This window comes from Ptiloglossa arizonensis, chromosome 1 (assembly GCF_051014685.1).
Source record: "Ptiloglossa arizonensis isolate GNS036 chromosome 1, iyPtiAriz1_principal, whole genome shotgun sequence".
NCBI lineage: Eukaryota > Metazoa > Arthropoda > Insecta > Hymenoptera > Colletidae > Ptiloglossa > Ptiloglossa arizonensis.
Window position 1 is genome coordinate 19,700,632 of NC_135048.1, and position 14,201 is coordinate 19,714,832.

At 28.1% G+C, this 14,201-nt stretch overlaps 3 protein-coding genes across 3 annotated transcripts; 2 read left to right on the forward strand and 1 right to left on the reverse strand.

The window, feature by feature from the left end:
- Positions 1 to 67: 67 nt before the first annotated feature.
- Positions 68 to 5,039, reverse strand: LOC143146858 (WD repeat-containing protein WRAP73). The gene is made up of 7 exons (XM_076311561.1): positions 4,875 to 5,039; positions 4,558 to 4,740; positions 4,302 to 4,478; positions 1,211 to 1,480; positions 773 to 929; positions 496 to 705; positions 68 to 409 (listed from the first exon to the last, which is right to left on the reverse strand). Exons 1-7 carry the CDS (start codon positions 5,037 to 5,039, stop codon positions 204 to 206), a joined length of 1,368 nt encoding a protein of 455 aa, XP_076167676.1. The 3' UTR covers positions 68 to 203.
- Elp2 (elongator complex protein 2) lies at positions 1,321 to 4,288 on the forward strand. The gene is made up of 2 exons (XM_076311548.1): positions 1,321 to 3,013; positions 3,080 to 4,288. The coding sequence occupies exons 1-2, from the start codon at positions 1,824 to 1,826 to the stop codon at positions 4,227 to 4,229; spliced, it is 2,340 nt and encodes a 779-aa protein (XP_076167663.1). The 5' UTR covers positions 1,321 to 1,823; the 3' UTR covers positions 4,230 to 4,288.
- Positions 5,040 to 5,083: 44 nt separating the features above from the next.
- On the forward strand, positions 5,084 to 12,575 carry Cap-d2 (CAP-D2 condensin subunit). The gene is made up of 22 exons (XM_076311540.1): positions 5,084 to 5,192; positions 5,300 to 5,555; positions 5,918 to 6,052; positions 6,158 to 6,336; positions 6,410 to 6,549; positions 6,633 to 6,714; positions 6,782 to 6,844; positions 7,213 to 7,446; positions 7,550 to 7,882; positions 8,079 to 8,271; positions 8,339 to 8,682; positions 8,759 to 9,151; positions 9,263 to 9,507; positions 9,581 to 9,701; positions 9,775 to 10,101; positions 10,460 to 10,590; positions 10,668 to 10,922; positions 11,001 to 11,273; positions 11,341 to 11,483; positions 11,558 to 11,875; positions 11,941 to 12,045; positions 12,112 to 12,575. Exons 2-22 carry the CDS (start codon positions 5,438 to 5,440, stop codon positions 12,237 to 12,239), a joined length of 4,260 nt encoding a protein of 1,419 aa, XP_076167655.1. The 5' UTR covers positions 5,084 to 5,192; positions 5,300 to 5,437; the 3' UTR covers positions 12,240 to 12,575.
- The last annotated feature ends 1,626 nt before the right edge of the window (positions 12,576 to 14,201 follow it).

Genomic DNA, 14,201 nt, shown 5'->3' on the forward strand with positions numbered 1-14,201 from the left:
TAAATGACGGAATCTTTTTGCATTTAAATGTTCTCACATCTAATAATCATATACAATTTTATTATTTTCATCAATATTGTATTAGAATGAACAAATAAAATAAATACAAAGGTGGTTTTTATACAAATAATCTCAAAGGACTTCCATTTCTTACTTAAAGTAATATTGACATTTATTTAAACCTCAATTCATTAAAATGTTTGTTATGATTTCTTTTCCAGTTCATAAATAATCGCCTTATTATAACCACAAAGAAGTAAAAGATTTCCTTGAGAATGCCATCGAGCATTTAATACTATAATATTTCGAGGAGTTGGTATACAGGTCGCATTATGTGGCGTCCATTCAAACATGTGCGCGCATTCGCAAAATATTAACAGATGAGCACGTATAGGATTCCAATTTATAGCTGAATAGAAATGCCAAGTAAAATGTAATACATTTTTTAAAAAATATTATTTAAAGTCTAAATAAACAAGATATTGAAATACCCACCTACGATACTATTTTCGAGAAGTAAATAATCAAGATAGTCTTCAATAATATTCCATATCCATAATGTTGTAGGATAAAGCTGATGCTTTATGGCCAAATACTGTCCACACGAACTAAATTCTAAAATATTGAATTTAGCAATTGACAATATGTCAATATCGTTTTTTTTACCAATCTTTATGTTTATTGGACGTTCGGATTTTTCTTCCACTGTAAAAATTTATTTTCTTAAATTAGTGGTTCTTATATAAATTCTTATTTCCAAGATATTACTTACAAATATGCTTATTATATGAACTTGTATTCTTTGCAGAAGAAAGTTTCGGGTGAATTATACGTTCTTCATATACTTTGTTTAAATAATTCTCTTTAATTACTGGGTCAAGATACAATTGCAAAAGTGGTTTCCATGTCACGTGATTTAGCAGTATAATCTGTATATAAATTTAAATAAAAATAAAAATATAATCAGATTATTTATTTATTTTAAGGAGTCAAAATGAAAATAATTACGGTTATGATTACGATGTACTAGATGATCAAAATATTTTTTACAATCTTTTTCATTAAAAATTATCTAAATTTTTAATTACGGTACATTTATTTTAGATTTTATAATTATAATTTTATTTAAGTTTACAATTATGTACAGTTGTACCTAAAATATATCTGATTTTCGATTACAATTTTCTGATTTATTAAAATATAAGTGTACCATTTCATTAAATCCAGTTATAGCCAACAACTGTCCACTAGGCATCCATGTTACATTTTCGATACCTTTTAATTCATTCTGATAATTGTATACTATTTTAGATAAATCTATAGTTCGTGTAGGACAGAAAACTCCAATATCTCTCTCCAATATACTTGAATAAATAATTAACTTTGTCTCACCGCCAAACGAACACCAAATACATAACAGTTCGCTATTCGGTGACCAACATATTCCATCAATACTGTTTAAACGTCCGCATATTAATTTCTAGAAATTATAATTAAAAATGAAAGCTACTCCTATCAAAATTAATTATTTTATTAAAATAGAAACATAATTTATTTCACAAATATTATTTACAAAAATACGAAGTTGTTAATTAAAAATAAATTGACATAATCAAACTAATACAAGTAGAGATAATCCAAATTTTACAGAACAAATTTGTATCGAATCAAGATCTAGTAACTTTAACAGAAAAGATTTCATTTTTTAAATGTAGGTGTACATATCTGTGTATATTGTATAATTCGTACATGTAATTACTGAAGTTTTTTGAGGTTAGATTAATGCTTGATAATCAATTGTATATGGTACATAATAGAAAAATATGTCAACATCTTATATATCGTGTGCTTGTAATCGGATTCCACATTCAGCTGATTGGGGACGAAATGGTCTTATTTGTTTTGCAACATGTCATGCAGTTGCAATATATGATCCCTCTATCTCAAAAATCGGGAAAGTAATAAATACGCTTCACCGACATAAAGAACGCGTTAATACGGTTCGATGGATTAAACAAAGAAATTTAGAAAGTGAATTTGAATTATTATCGAGTTCAGTAGATGGAACTGCTATTATTTGGAGCAAATTAAAGAAATGCTTTGAATGTACTTCTGTCATTCAAATTGATAATATCATCACATTTAGTAATTCTTTGTATCTTTCTAATCATGAGCTTCATAATGACAAAACCTTTCCCATGTTATTGATATGCATTGGATCGATTAAAGGAGATTTAAAATTATTGTGCAGAGATAGATGTGGCATTATAAAGTGTTTTCAGACACTTACGTTTAAAAGAAAACTACCAATAGACGCTTCTTTTTCTAATTTGCCAAGTACAAATGTGCCACTTTTAGCCATTGCAACAGAAAGTTCAATAATTGAGTTATATGTGACAAAGTCTGATGCTATAAAAGAGTTACATTTTGTGAAGATCCAAGTTTTAATTGGACATAAAGATTGGGTACGTTGTATGGATTTCAATTATGATACAAATAATTGCATTTTACTTGCAACTGGTTCTCAGGATGCTATGATACGATTATGGAAAATTTCTGTAAATGTTACGAAACCCTTGAATGATGAATTGCATCAGAAAGAACAAGTATTTGTAGTTAATGATACAAAGTATAATATTACTTTGGAATCTGTTCTTCATGGTCATGAAGGCTGGATTTATGGTGTACATTGGTACCCATTGCAACTGAGCGATAAAAATAGAATCTTAAGATTACTATCTAGTTCATTAGATAAATCCATGATTATATGGGAGCCAGATGAAATAACTGGAATTTGGTCTGAAAAAGTAAGAGTGGGTGAAGTTGGTGGTAATTCATTGGGTTTTTATGGTTGCAAATTCAGTGGAAATGGATTAAATATATTGGCACATGGATATCAAGGGTCATTCCATATTTGGGAATACTTGGACAATGTAAGAAATTGGATCCCAAAATCTATACCGAGTGGTCACTTTGCTGAAGTAGTTGATCTTTGTTGGGATCCCAAGGGAAGGTTTGTACAAAAAATTATAATACTTGATTTGCAGAAATATTTTCAATATACACATCTGCATTACAGGTTTCTCATTTCTACAAGTGCAGATCAAACAACACGAATTCATGCACCATGGAAAAATAAGACAATAGAATTTTGGCATGAAATTGGACGTCCGCAAGTTCATGGATATGATATATCTTGTTTAGTTATGTTAACTCCATACATGTTTGCTTCAGGAGCAGAAGAAAAGGTTGTACGTATATTTACAGCTCCAATAACATTTAAGAATTATTTAATGAAAATTGCTATTGTCGATGACTTTCAAAATACAATAGCTGACAGTGCATCAGTACCTGCTCTTGGATTAACAAATAAAGCAATATTTAATGATAATATTAAAGTAAAAGAAGCGATATCTGATGATTTTAAAAATGAGGATTATATTCCTCCAACAGAGGAAGAATTAATGCAAAATACATTATGGCCAGAATTACAAAAACTTTATGGTCATGGGTATGAAATATTTTCTATAGCTGCAAAACACGATGGTTCATTATTGGCAACTGCATGTAAATCAACTTCACCAGAACATTCTTCAATATTATTATGGAACACGAATACTTGGACACAAATTCAGAAACTTACATCTCACCAATTAACTGTGACACAAATGGAATTTTCACCAAATGACAGATACCTTGTATCTGTATCTAGAGATAGAAAGTGGTCATTGTTTGAATGCAATGGTGATGCATACACCTTAATAGCAGTTAGTTTGAAAAAAGATAGTCTTCATACTCGTATAATATGGTGCTGTTCATGGACACACGATTCATGTTTTTTTGCAACTGGTTCCAGAGATGGAAAAATTGGAGTTTGGAATCCAAACTTTACAGATAACAAAATTGTTCCAACTACAAATTTGCATGTAGAAAATTCTGTTACAGCACTTTCGTTTTCTCCACAGAGTATTTCTGAACATACTTATATTTTAGCAATAGGATTTGAAACAGGTTATATAGAAATACAAAAGTTGCAACTGTTTACGAATAATTTTGCATGGCAAAAATGTATAGTATATAATTCTTCCGAAGCACATCATTTAACTGTAAAAAGGCTTAAATTTCGGCCACAGAAAGAATATTCATGTACTCTACAATTAGCAAGCTGTGGATCTGATCATGCTGTTAAAATACACAATATAGAGATTGAAAAATTAAAAAATTTATAAAATATTTGTATTAAAATAATAAAATGTTTACTTAATCTAGATTATAGATTTTAATTACATTGGACTACTCACTTTACTTAATTTCCAAGTATCAGTTTTATAAATTTCTATACTATCTTTGCCTTCATTAGAAACTATTACTGCCAATTCATTGCCATTTGAACTATACTGCAATTTGTGAAAAGAAGACTTCACATTTTGAATATGAGTTACATTCCGATTTTCCAAAGACCATACAGATATCTGTATCTAATCAGTTTAATTGTTTTAATATATACAAATATAAATTTATTTAATAGCAGTTTAATGTATAAGTTTATTTACTTACATTAAAATCTGACAATGTTAAAATGTGTCTACTATCAGGAGACCAATTAACACTTTCTAAACCGGCACTACCTTCGATGAGTTTATATTTCCACTCAGGATAATGAATAGAAAATACTTGAATAATAGCTTTTTTTATGTTTGCACATAAAATGTACTCACTATTTCTAGACCACTCTATAAACTTTCATAGAATGAAAGACAATTGAATTGTTGTAAAACACTTTATTTACTAACATAATTAACATTTTATAGTATTAAATTTTTGCAAAAATTAAATAATACCTATTCATAGTTGATTTAAAAGCTCACACTAACCTCAATTATGTCTGTAAATATAAATGAATGAATAGTTGTAAACGTTTTACTACTTTTAATAATTAAATTCGTTTGATACGCAATCGCTAAAAATCTTCCATCTGCAGAAAAATCACATAATTGATTATTCATACGTATTAAATCGTTTTCTATTTCCAACGACATTGTTTTCATCACACTAAATGTATATATTACTTTTAACATTTCAGTTCTACCAATTTACATAAATATAATATTATCTGTGAAACAAATTGTAATATTTTGTAATGTCATCAAAATACTCACTTATATGTTGATAAATCAGAATAACAATAAAATGTAAGTAAATACATTTTTTTAGTTATGTTGTTTATAGTTATCGTTTGAAACATACATTTTAATTCAATTATTGTTATATTGGTAACAATGGATTTAAAAATTGACAGTTACGGTTCTGAGCATCAGTGTTTAACTATAAATATAAGTTTGAAAATATTTGAAGAAGTTATACGTACAGGTTTTTCAATTTTCGAATATAAAAAGAAAGTATTGACTACAGTTGAAGGACCAATAAATAAACTACAATGATAAAGGACTTTGTTATTCCAGTAATTAAAGATGAACTTTTGCAAACAACTGGAAGTGGACGATATTTTGTTGAAAATGTTATTCCAATACGAATGATTCCACAAGCTTTTGATGGTATATAATAAACATTACTTATCGCACATGTAATTTTTTCTTTATAGGTGTATAAGATGTAGTGTATGTAGAAAATAGAATAAAAATAAAACAACCATTTTCAAAGATACTTTATTACATAATTAAAAGACCATATTATTTAAATAGATTAATTGTTTTGAACTCTAGCTTTTACAGTTTATTCACCATTACTGAAATACATCTTCTAATATATATATATATATATATATATATACTTAAGATAAAGTAATTTTAAAGAAACTTTAGTTTCACATTTGAAAGCATTCTTTTGTAGGCTCATACTTAACAGCAATAAATGTATTAGTACAATATATACTAATATGGTATTTATTTTTCTGTAGAAGCACGAATAGCACTTCAAGCAAATGGAATTAATTTTATTGTAAAACATTTTGATACATTCTTTTCTGTAATTGTTCATGGAAATAAAATTGAATTAGCAATCATTATGAAAGGTTTCACCAGAATTCAAAAAGGTAAAACATTTTATTTAATTTGTATGTAGATTATACTCTTATTTAAATTATCAAGGTACAATATGTAAATAAATGTGTATTAAATTTAATTTATATTTTTTAAAGCTCTTGAAACATTAGTTCATGATTTAGAAAATACATTTGAGAAAGGAAACACATTGGAAGAAGAAGATAGATTACGATTCTTAAATATTACTAAAATGATAGTATATTTATTTTCTTCATTTATTTGTCATATAAATGAAGAAATTCTTAAAAGCACAAGTGATAAATATAATGACAAGGTTTATTTTTCATATAATATAATCGTACCATAAAAATTCATTACCTTTGTATTAATTAATATGTATTATTTAGCGTAAAAAAAGCACCAAATCCGATATAGAAGAAGAGTGGGAAACTATTAGGGAAAAAGCATTGGAATATAGTTATAGATTGTTACAATTACCATTACAAAAACTCTGGCAGCCTCCTATTGTTGAAGATTCATTTATCATGTAAGTTTGAAACAGACAGACATGTAATTTGTAAATACAAACATTAAGAAACATATTACTTTAACTTTAATTTTATATTATAGATTACTCGCTAAAGTATGCTATAAAATTTTAGAACAATGTAAGGATTTAAAACAAAAACACATACGTGAGACTATTTTTTCGGTAAGACTTGTTTATTCGTTCATTAAATTATTTTTAACTTCAATATTTTTATCCTCCTTTAAAAAAGATTTTAGGAACTTCAATTAAGAGATACAATCATGGCATGAGCTGTGTAATAAGAATTATTCAGGTATGTATATGTATTCAATGGTTTCAAATTTCATATTATTTGAGCACAAAAATCTACTAGTAAAGGAAGTTCTGCAAAAAAAATGAAGTTTTTTCAAAAATTTTTTTTACTATGTTGTAGCATATCAAACACCATAAAACTTCAGATTAAACTGTTTTTTATATCTTTTATGATCACAGATATTCATGATAATATGAAAACTTACAATTTTTTTAAAGAGTGTTTTCACCTCTAGGATTATTTAAGTGTTTAAATACAAAAAATAGTTATGTTGTTAGCATTACTTGTACATATATGTAAAGTATAAAATTGTTTTCATTTTTCAAGTTGTCAAACTCCACTTGTAGATGTGAAAATTAATATTTTAGTTGGTGAAGTTACATGATGCCTTAGCATCGCATATTGCAATTGGAGTTATTCATATGATTAATGAATGTGGTTGTAATGGTTTAATGCGAGAAATAATGAAGGAAATTGATCAAACTGAACCATCTGAAACTGACAGTCGTTACATATCAATATTTCTTGAAACCATTGCTATTACTCAACCAAACCTTGTAATTCCTATTCTTGATGATATGATGGATTATTTAGATAGTGAAGTATGCCTCTTTGTGTTAATTTGATTACTTCATATTTATTAATATTAAGTATGTCTTCTTGTGTTACTTACATTTATTTGATATTTATTAATATTTTTCACAGCATTATGTTATGAGAAATTGTATAATTAGTATCTTAGGAGCAATTGTACAAACTGCATTGACTGGAGATGATCTTACGCAAGTACAAAAAGATCAACGCGATGAATGTTTGAATAGTTTAGAAGAACATATGTTGGACAATAATGCTTATGTCAGATCAAAAGTTTTGCAAGTTTGGCAACGTTTATGTTGTGAAGGAGCTATTCCTTTAGCAAGACAAGGAAAACTTCTAGCCGCTACTGTATTACGTTTAGAAGATAAAAGTGCAAATGTACGAAAACAAGCATTACAATTATTACGAGCTTTACTTCAAGCCAATCCTTTTGCTGCTAAGGTATGGTTGTAAGCATAAATTTGTTCTCACTTCAAGAGAAAGTCATTAGTTCTGGCAGTAACCAAAACGTCTGCCCAAAGGAGAAGGTTGGTCCCAGAACTGCTGACTTTCCTTAAAGCATATATAAAAAAAATATTTGTTTAAGTAAACTTGTCTTTATTAAGGGTATTATTGATAAAGTAAAATAAATTTTCAGTTAAACAAAGTAGAAATTTCTATGTCATTGGAAAAGGAAGAAATGAAACTGAGACAGATGCAGACTGAAAATGTTAGTGAAAGTGCTCGTGGTGATAATCAGAGATTAGAATTGTGGAAAACTTTGCTTCCAGAAATAAGAAAAGCATTAAAAGATGTTATTAATGGTGGAAAGAAAAAGAATACAGAACAAGGTATATGTATATTATGTATAGAGTTTATTTCAATCTGTAAGATATATTTATATTTTTATAAATTTAGATGATGAAGATGATGAAGATAATGAAGCTGATGACGATGAGGAAAACATTGATCCTGATATTGCGCTTGAACGTGTGAGACAATTAATGTTAAAAGAAAAAATTTTTGAAGCAGTGACATACTTGTGGAAAACTTGTATTAAATTAAAACAAAATTTAGACATGACAAAATTTTCAATCGAGGCAAAAGAGGAATTTTTATTTTTACTTTTATTGAAAACGTTTATGGAATCGGAGGATAACTTAAACAGTGCCCAAAAGATTACAGATACAATGCGATTATTAAATAAAGATAAAAAAGACCAGGAAATAGCAGCAACAAAACGAGTTGTAAATTATTTAAAAGTACGCATCTAAATATTTTGAGTTGATGCAACAAGCTTCTTATTTCGACACCTTTTAATTAGATATTTAATTGTAGAACTGTTTGGAATTTGCAACCGAATTGGAAATTGCTATACCCATGGTAGAAAAATTACTTTTTTCTACAACAGCAGGTGATGCTATTGAAGCATGTACATTACTTGGTACTGCCTATCAATTTGGTGTAGCTAGAGCTACAGTCGCTATGCGGGATGCTTTATTTCAAGTATTTCACCGTGATCAGTCAGTACGCAACAATATAGCTGTGGTATATAAAGAAATTTACTTAAATAATAATATAAATAAAACATCAGGTCGACAAAAAGCTCTTTTGTCTGTTAAAAATTTGATCGAATTATTAAAAAGACTTCAACCAGGTCAAAGTCAAGCTTTAAGTCAACTTATTTTAGCATGGTATACTAATAATGAAGTAAATAATGAAGAATTACAGGTAATGGTATATATACTTAGTTTTGTATTTATTCAATACAATTGAATAATTGTATAAGTAATTGTTAAAAATATAACAATATAATCAATTTGTTTGTTTTTAATTTAATAGGTTTTGTGGACAAAATTTTCAATGAAATCATCAGACACAGACCCATTAGATAGTAGAGTAGCTTTAATGTTAATAACAATGATAGCTCAAGCTCAGAGTGGTATTATAACTGAAAATTTGGATGTGTTAATAAAAGTGGGTTTGGGACCACGAACAAAAACTGATCTTCTTTTAGCCAGAGATACATGCAGAGCATTGTTGATGATAAAAACTAAAAATGATGACACTGAACAACCACCTGTAAGGTAAGCTGGAGACAAAAATCTAGCGATTATTTAATTACATTTAATAATCATGGATAATTATTATAACTTTTAGATATCTCAATGATCATGAAATGTTTAAAGAAATTCTTGCACTATTAATAGAAAATTTTAATAACATAAAAACAGATGGATATATATCATTTGCAACAGATGCAATTAACGTTATTTATCATGTAAGTGTTACAACAATGTATTTCATTGTTTATTACATAAAAAATAATATAAACAAATATTTTAAAATTATAGTTAGCAAATCAACCTGATCATTTAATGCAACAGTTATTAATAGAAGTGTACAATCAAGGACAATTTAATAATAATGAATCATCAGAACATGTTATTCAATCCTTTTTGTTGTCTAAATTACTATACTTGATCGGGCATATTGCAATTAAAGAAATGATACATTTGGACACATCAGTCTACAAGGAATTAAAGCGAAGAAATGCCGTACGGAAATTAAGAAAAGGAAATAATTCAAATAAAAAGGAAAAAGGATCTCGTCAATCTCGTAGATCGAAGGAAACATCATGTTCTCGAGATAGTGCAAGACAGACACTTCGTAATAAAGAGGTACAATACATAAATATAGTATTTCATAATCTATGGACCCTCTTGAGCAGTGTACAAGGACACAAAGACAGTGAAAAACGTTCATATAAATATGTGCTCTATTTGGTCTTGATCTCGAGTTATAACCATTTTTATAGTCTAGTACTGTTTATCAGCTTAAACTGTAGTACTTTTTATACATTTACACTGAATTGGTTATAACTCGAGCATAAAACTAAAATACAAAAATGGCTATCATTTTGGAACTAGATCAAGTAGTAGATATATTGACATAAACTATTTTCATTGTTTTTGTGTTCTCTGTCCATCATTAAAGTGAGTCTTACATGTTCATTTTGTTTCTGATTTTCGCATTTAGACAAGTTTAATTATGGATGATAATGGAGAGGAAGCTGTGGAAGGGGCTGTAGATGATGCTGATGCAGAATTAATAAATGATATTCTTGAAAATCACATAGTAACTGGAGATGGACTTCTAGCAAAATTTGTGTATATTAATAAATTCTGTATTTGCATATTTTGTACCATACAAAGATACGTTTGTATATAAACTTTATATCTTGCAGACCATTAGTACTGGATGTGTGTCAAAATCAAGATAAGTATAACGATGAAGATACACAAGCTGCTGGTTCTTTGGCTCTTAGTAAAATGATGACAGTAAGCTCAAACTTTTGCGAAGAATCGTTACAACTTTTAATTACAATATTAGAACGTTCACCGTACCCTGCCATTCGAGCCAATGTTCTTATTGGAATAAGTGATCTTACATCCAGGTTTCCGAATCAAGTTGAACCATGGATGAAACACATTTATGGCAGGTCATTGGAGATACAAATCAAATAAGTGATATATCAAATATATCATTATAATCGATTTAAATTACGATTCATTTTTAGACTTCGAGATGAAAATACAAATGTACGAAGTACATGTGTGCGTGTTTTATCGAATCTTATAATGAAAGACATGGTGCGTGTAAGAGGTCAAATATCAGAAGTAGCTCTCTGCATAGTCGATAAAGACACTCAAATTCGGCAAGATGCAAAAAATTTCTTCAAGGCACTGTCACAGAAAACCAATGCCTTGTATAATGTGATGCCTGATATATTGTCTCGATTAACTGATCCTAACATAGATTTAAGCGAATTGGATTTTCACGAGATTCTAAGGTATGTATCATTATTAACAAGGAAGTTTATTAACTTGACAACTAGATAGAATGATTTATGTTTACAGGTACATCTTAGGTTTATTGCAAAAAGAAAAACAAGTTGACGCTATAATTGATAAAATTTGTGCCAGATTTAAACTGGCTACTACAGAAAGACAGTGGCGTGATTTTGCATACTGTTTATCACTTTTACAATTTGGTCCGAAAAGTAAATAAAAAATATTAACTAAATAAATATTCTATTAAATATCGTGCTTTCTTAAATTAAACTATTTTTATTAGGTATACGTCGGCTTACTGAAAGTTTACCTCTATTAAAGGAAAAGATTCACCACAAGCAAGTTTTAAAAGCTTTGCAGACTGTAATAGATCAGTCAAAGAAAAAACCAAATACAAAAGCGGTTTGTATAGAACTGGAAGAAAAAATAGAAGAACTACTCAAAGGTTCAAAGGATTTAAATAAAACCGATAACGAAATAATGCCACCGCCACGAACGTCAAATTCAAGAAAGCGCAGTAGACGTACAAAACACAACAGCAGTAGTGAGGAAGAGGATGACGATGATGACAGTGATTTGGATATAATGTCTGTAACAAAAGGTATGTTTTCTATACATGTATACTATATTTAAGTATATTTATTAACTAATATAAAATTATTTTAGCAAAGAGCGCTAAAAAAATTAAGCCACATAATCACACAACTGAAACGAGTTTTAGTAGAGATTCAAATACTGACTCTACACTAAGAAAAATTCCTGCAAAACCACGTATGTGTAACTATCGCTACAAATAAAAAATTACTTAATTGCTACTAATTATTATTATTTTTATAGAAGCAAATTCGTCTACGCCAAGTGCAAGAAAATTATCATTAACAAGAAGAAATAAAAAAGATGCAACGCCATCGTGTACACCACAAAGAACTTCAGCACGTTTATCTCAATCTCAAACTAAACGTTAAAATTTATAATTGCATTAGTATAATGTAAATTAATGAGTTGAGTAACATTACAAATCCAAAATCAACCATTTTCAATGAATCTCAAAAGCATATATAAAAGAAGTACTCTAAACCCGTGATTCGGGTAATCCCTTAAGTGTAGAGCTTCTTACTCATAAATGAGCGTAGAAAGCTTTTTTTCAAATATCTCAAAATGTGATTTTCAGACTTGTACTGTTCTTCAACTCATTAATCCAATTAATATTTTGTACTTTTTAATATATAAATTACGGCCAGAAATTAAAATAAACAGAGAGTATATCTATTTTTACAATATTGCTTTAATAAAAACATTAGAGTGTATTATTTTTTTATAGTTATACTGTACCTTGCCCTTCTTCTTAGTGGTGTAAGATTTCTTTAGAACTCTGGATCGTACCATAAAGTAAAATGAGCTCTAGAAATTACACATTTTCTTTCATTTCAAATGAATAATATTAAATTATTTGTAGTAAATAATTTATTTAAAAAAATATTTTTGATATTAATGACTTCATATCTGTTATCTATAAACTTCATAAATTCCGAAAATCATAAAAACAATCAATAAATATAATATTTTTTCTTCTTTTGTAATATTTAGATTTTACTAAAAATAAAAACATTTTTTAATTATAAATTTGTACACTATTATTATTTTTAAATATATCGCGGTTAAACTATATTATTAAATTTTGAAATATTTTGATATCAAAATATATTGTACCCTATAATCTATAATATGTAATAATAAAACTGTGAAGGATTTTTATCTGCAATGGCATCAATTAAAAACGGCTAAATCTAGCATGTTTAAACAGGGATTTATTTCGAATAAATCATTTCACTAAGCAGACTTTGACTACGAACTTAAAAACCCTAATAAAAATGTCCTAATTAAATTCCGCAGCTCCTAAAACCAATTTTATTTTCTAAACTAATTGTAAGCTCCGGAATTTATCGAAGCTTAAGCACTTTTTCCCATTCTGTTTTGTTACCATGATAACACATCGGTTAATGCGGTGTTATATGATTCATACGATGCATGTTCAAATGTAAACGTTTTCTGTGAATATTAATCTATTATCTTTTGTTTATGATCGAAATGTTCAGTAGTGGCGGGAACGTAAAGTTATAAAATTTTACAATTATTTTTCAAAAGGATCTGAGCATGGATTTTGTTCAGTTTTAAATATGTTGTAAAAATTAATATTTCGGACAACTTGTTCCTTTAAACATAATAAGAGGTCGGCTTTAATTTCCAAGATAGTCACAAAAAAACTTTTATATGAGCGCGTAAGCGTAGGATTGCCATTTATCTAGTATTTCTATAAACGTATGTTGATGACCAGCAGTCAAGATGTACATACATATGTATAACAGGCAACTAAAAAGCTTGAACTTGCGTAGCCGATCGCCTCAATGCGGGCTAAGGAAAAATATGTTCCTAACAAACACCAATCTTGAACGATGTTAAATACATTTTTTTCATGTAGCAAATGTATCGAAAATTTGTTACGAGTATCTTGATAACCAAGACTGACTGCCACTTTTTTGAAGGAAAAAGTTATTTAAAATATCGTCTTATACATACATACATACATATGTATTTAAAAATTAACAAAATCCATGAAAAAAACCTCACCGATTAAAAGATGTCGTAAATATACAAAATTTGACAAATCTGCCATGTACATACATATCTCAAATACGGTTTATGTTACTTAAACGCAACAAATTTTGTAATAATCTGTAATAAATGAGAATCTATAATTAAAAATGAAATAGATTTTGTTAAAACATGTAAAGAAGTAAAGAAATATTTTATCCACGTGTCCGACTGTCTCAAATAAAATATTTTTAACATTTCCTTTAATTTATTAGTTACTTAAAAACTCGTTTCTACAATTATCAAGAATGACCATTTTATTGCTTTTCGGAATA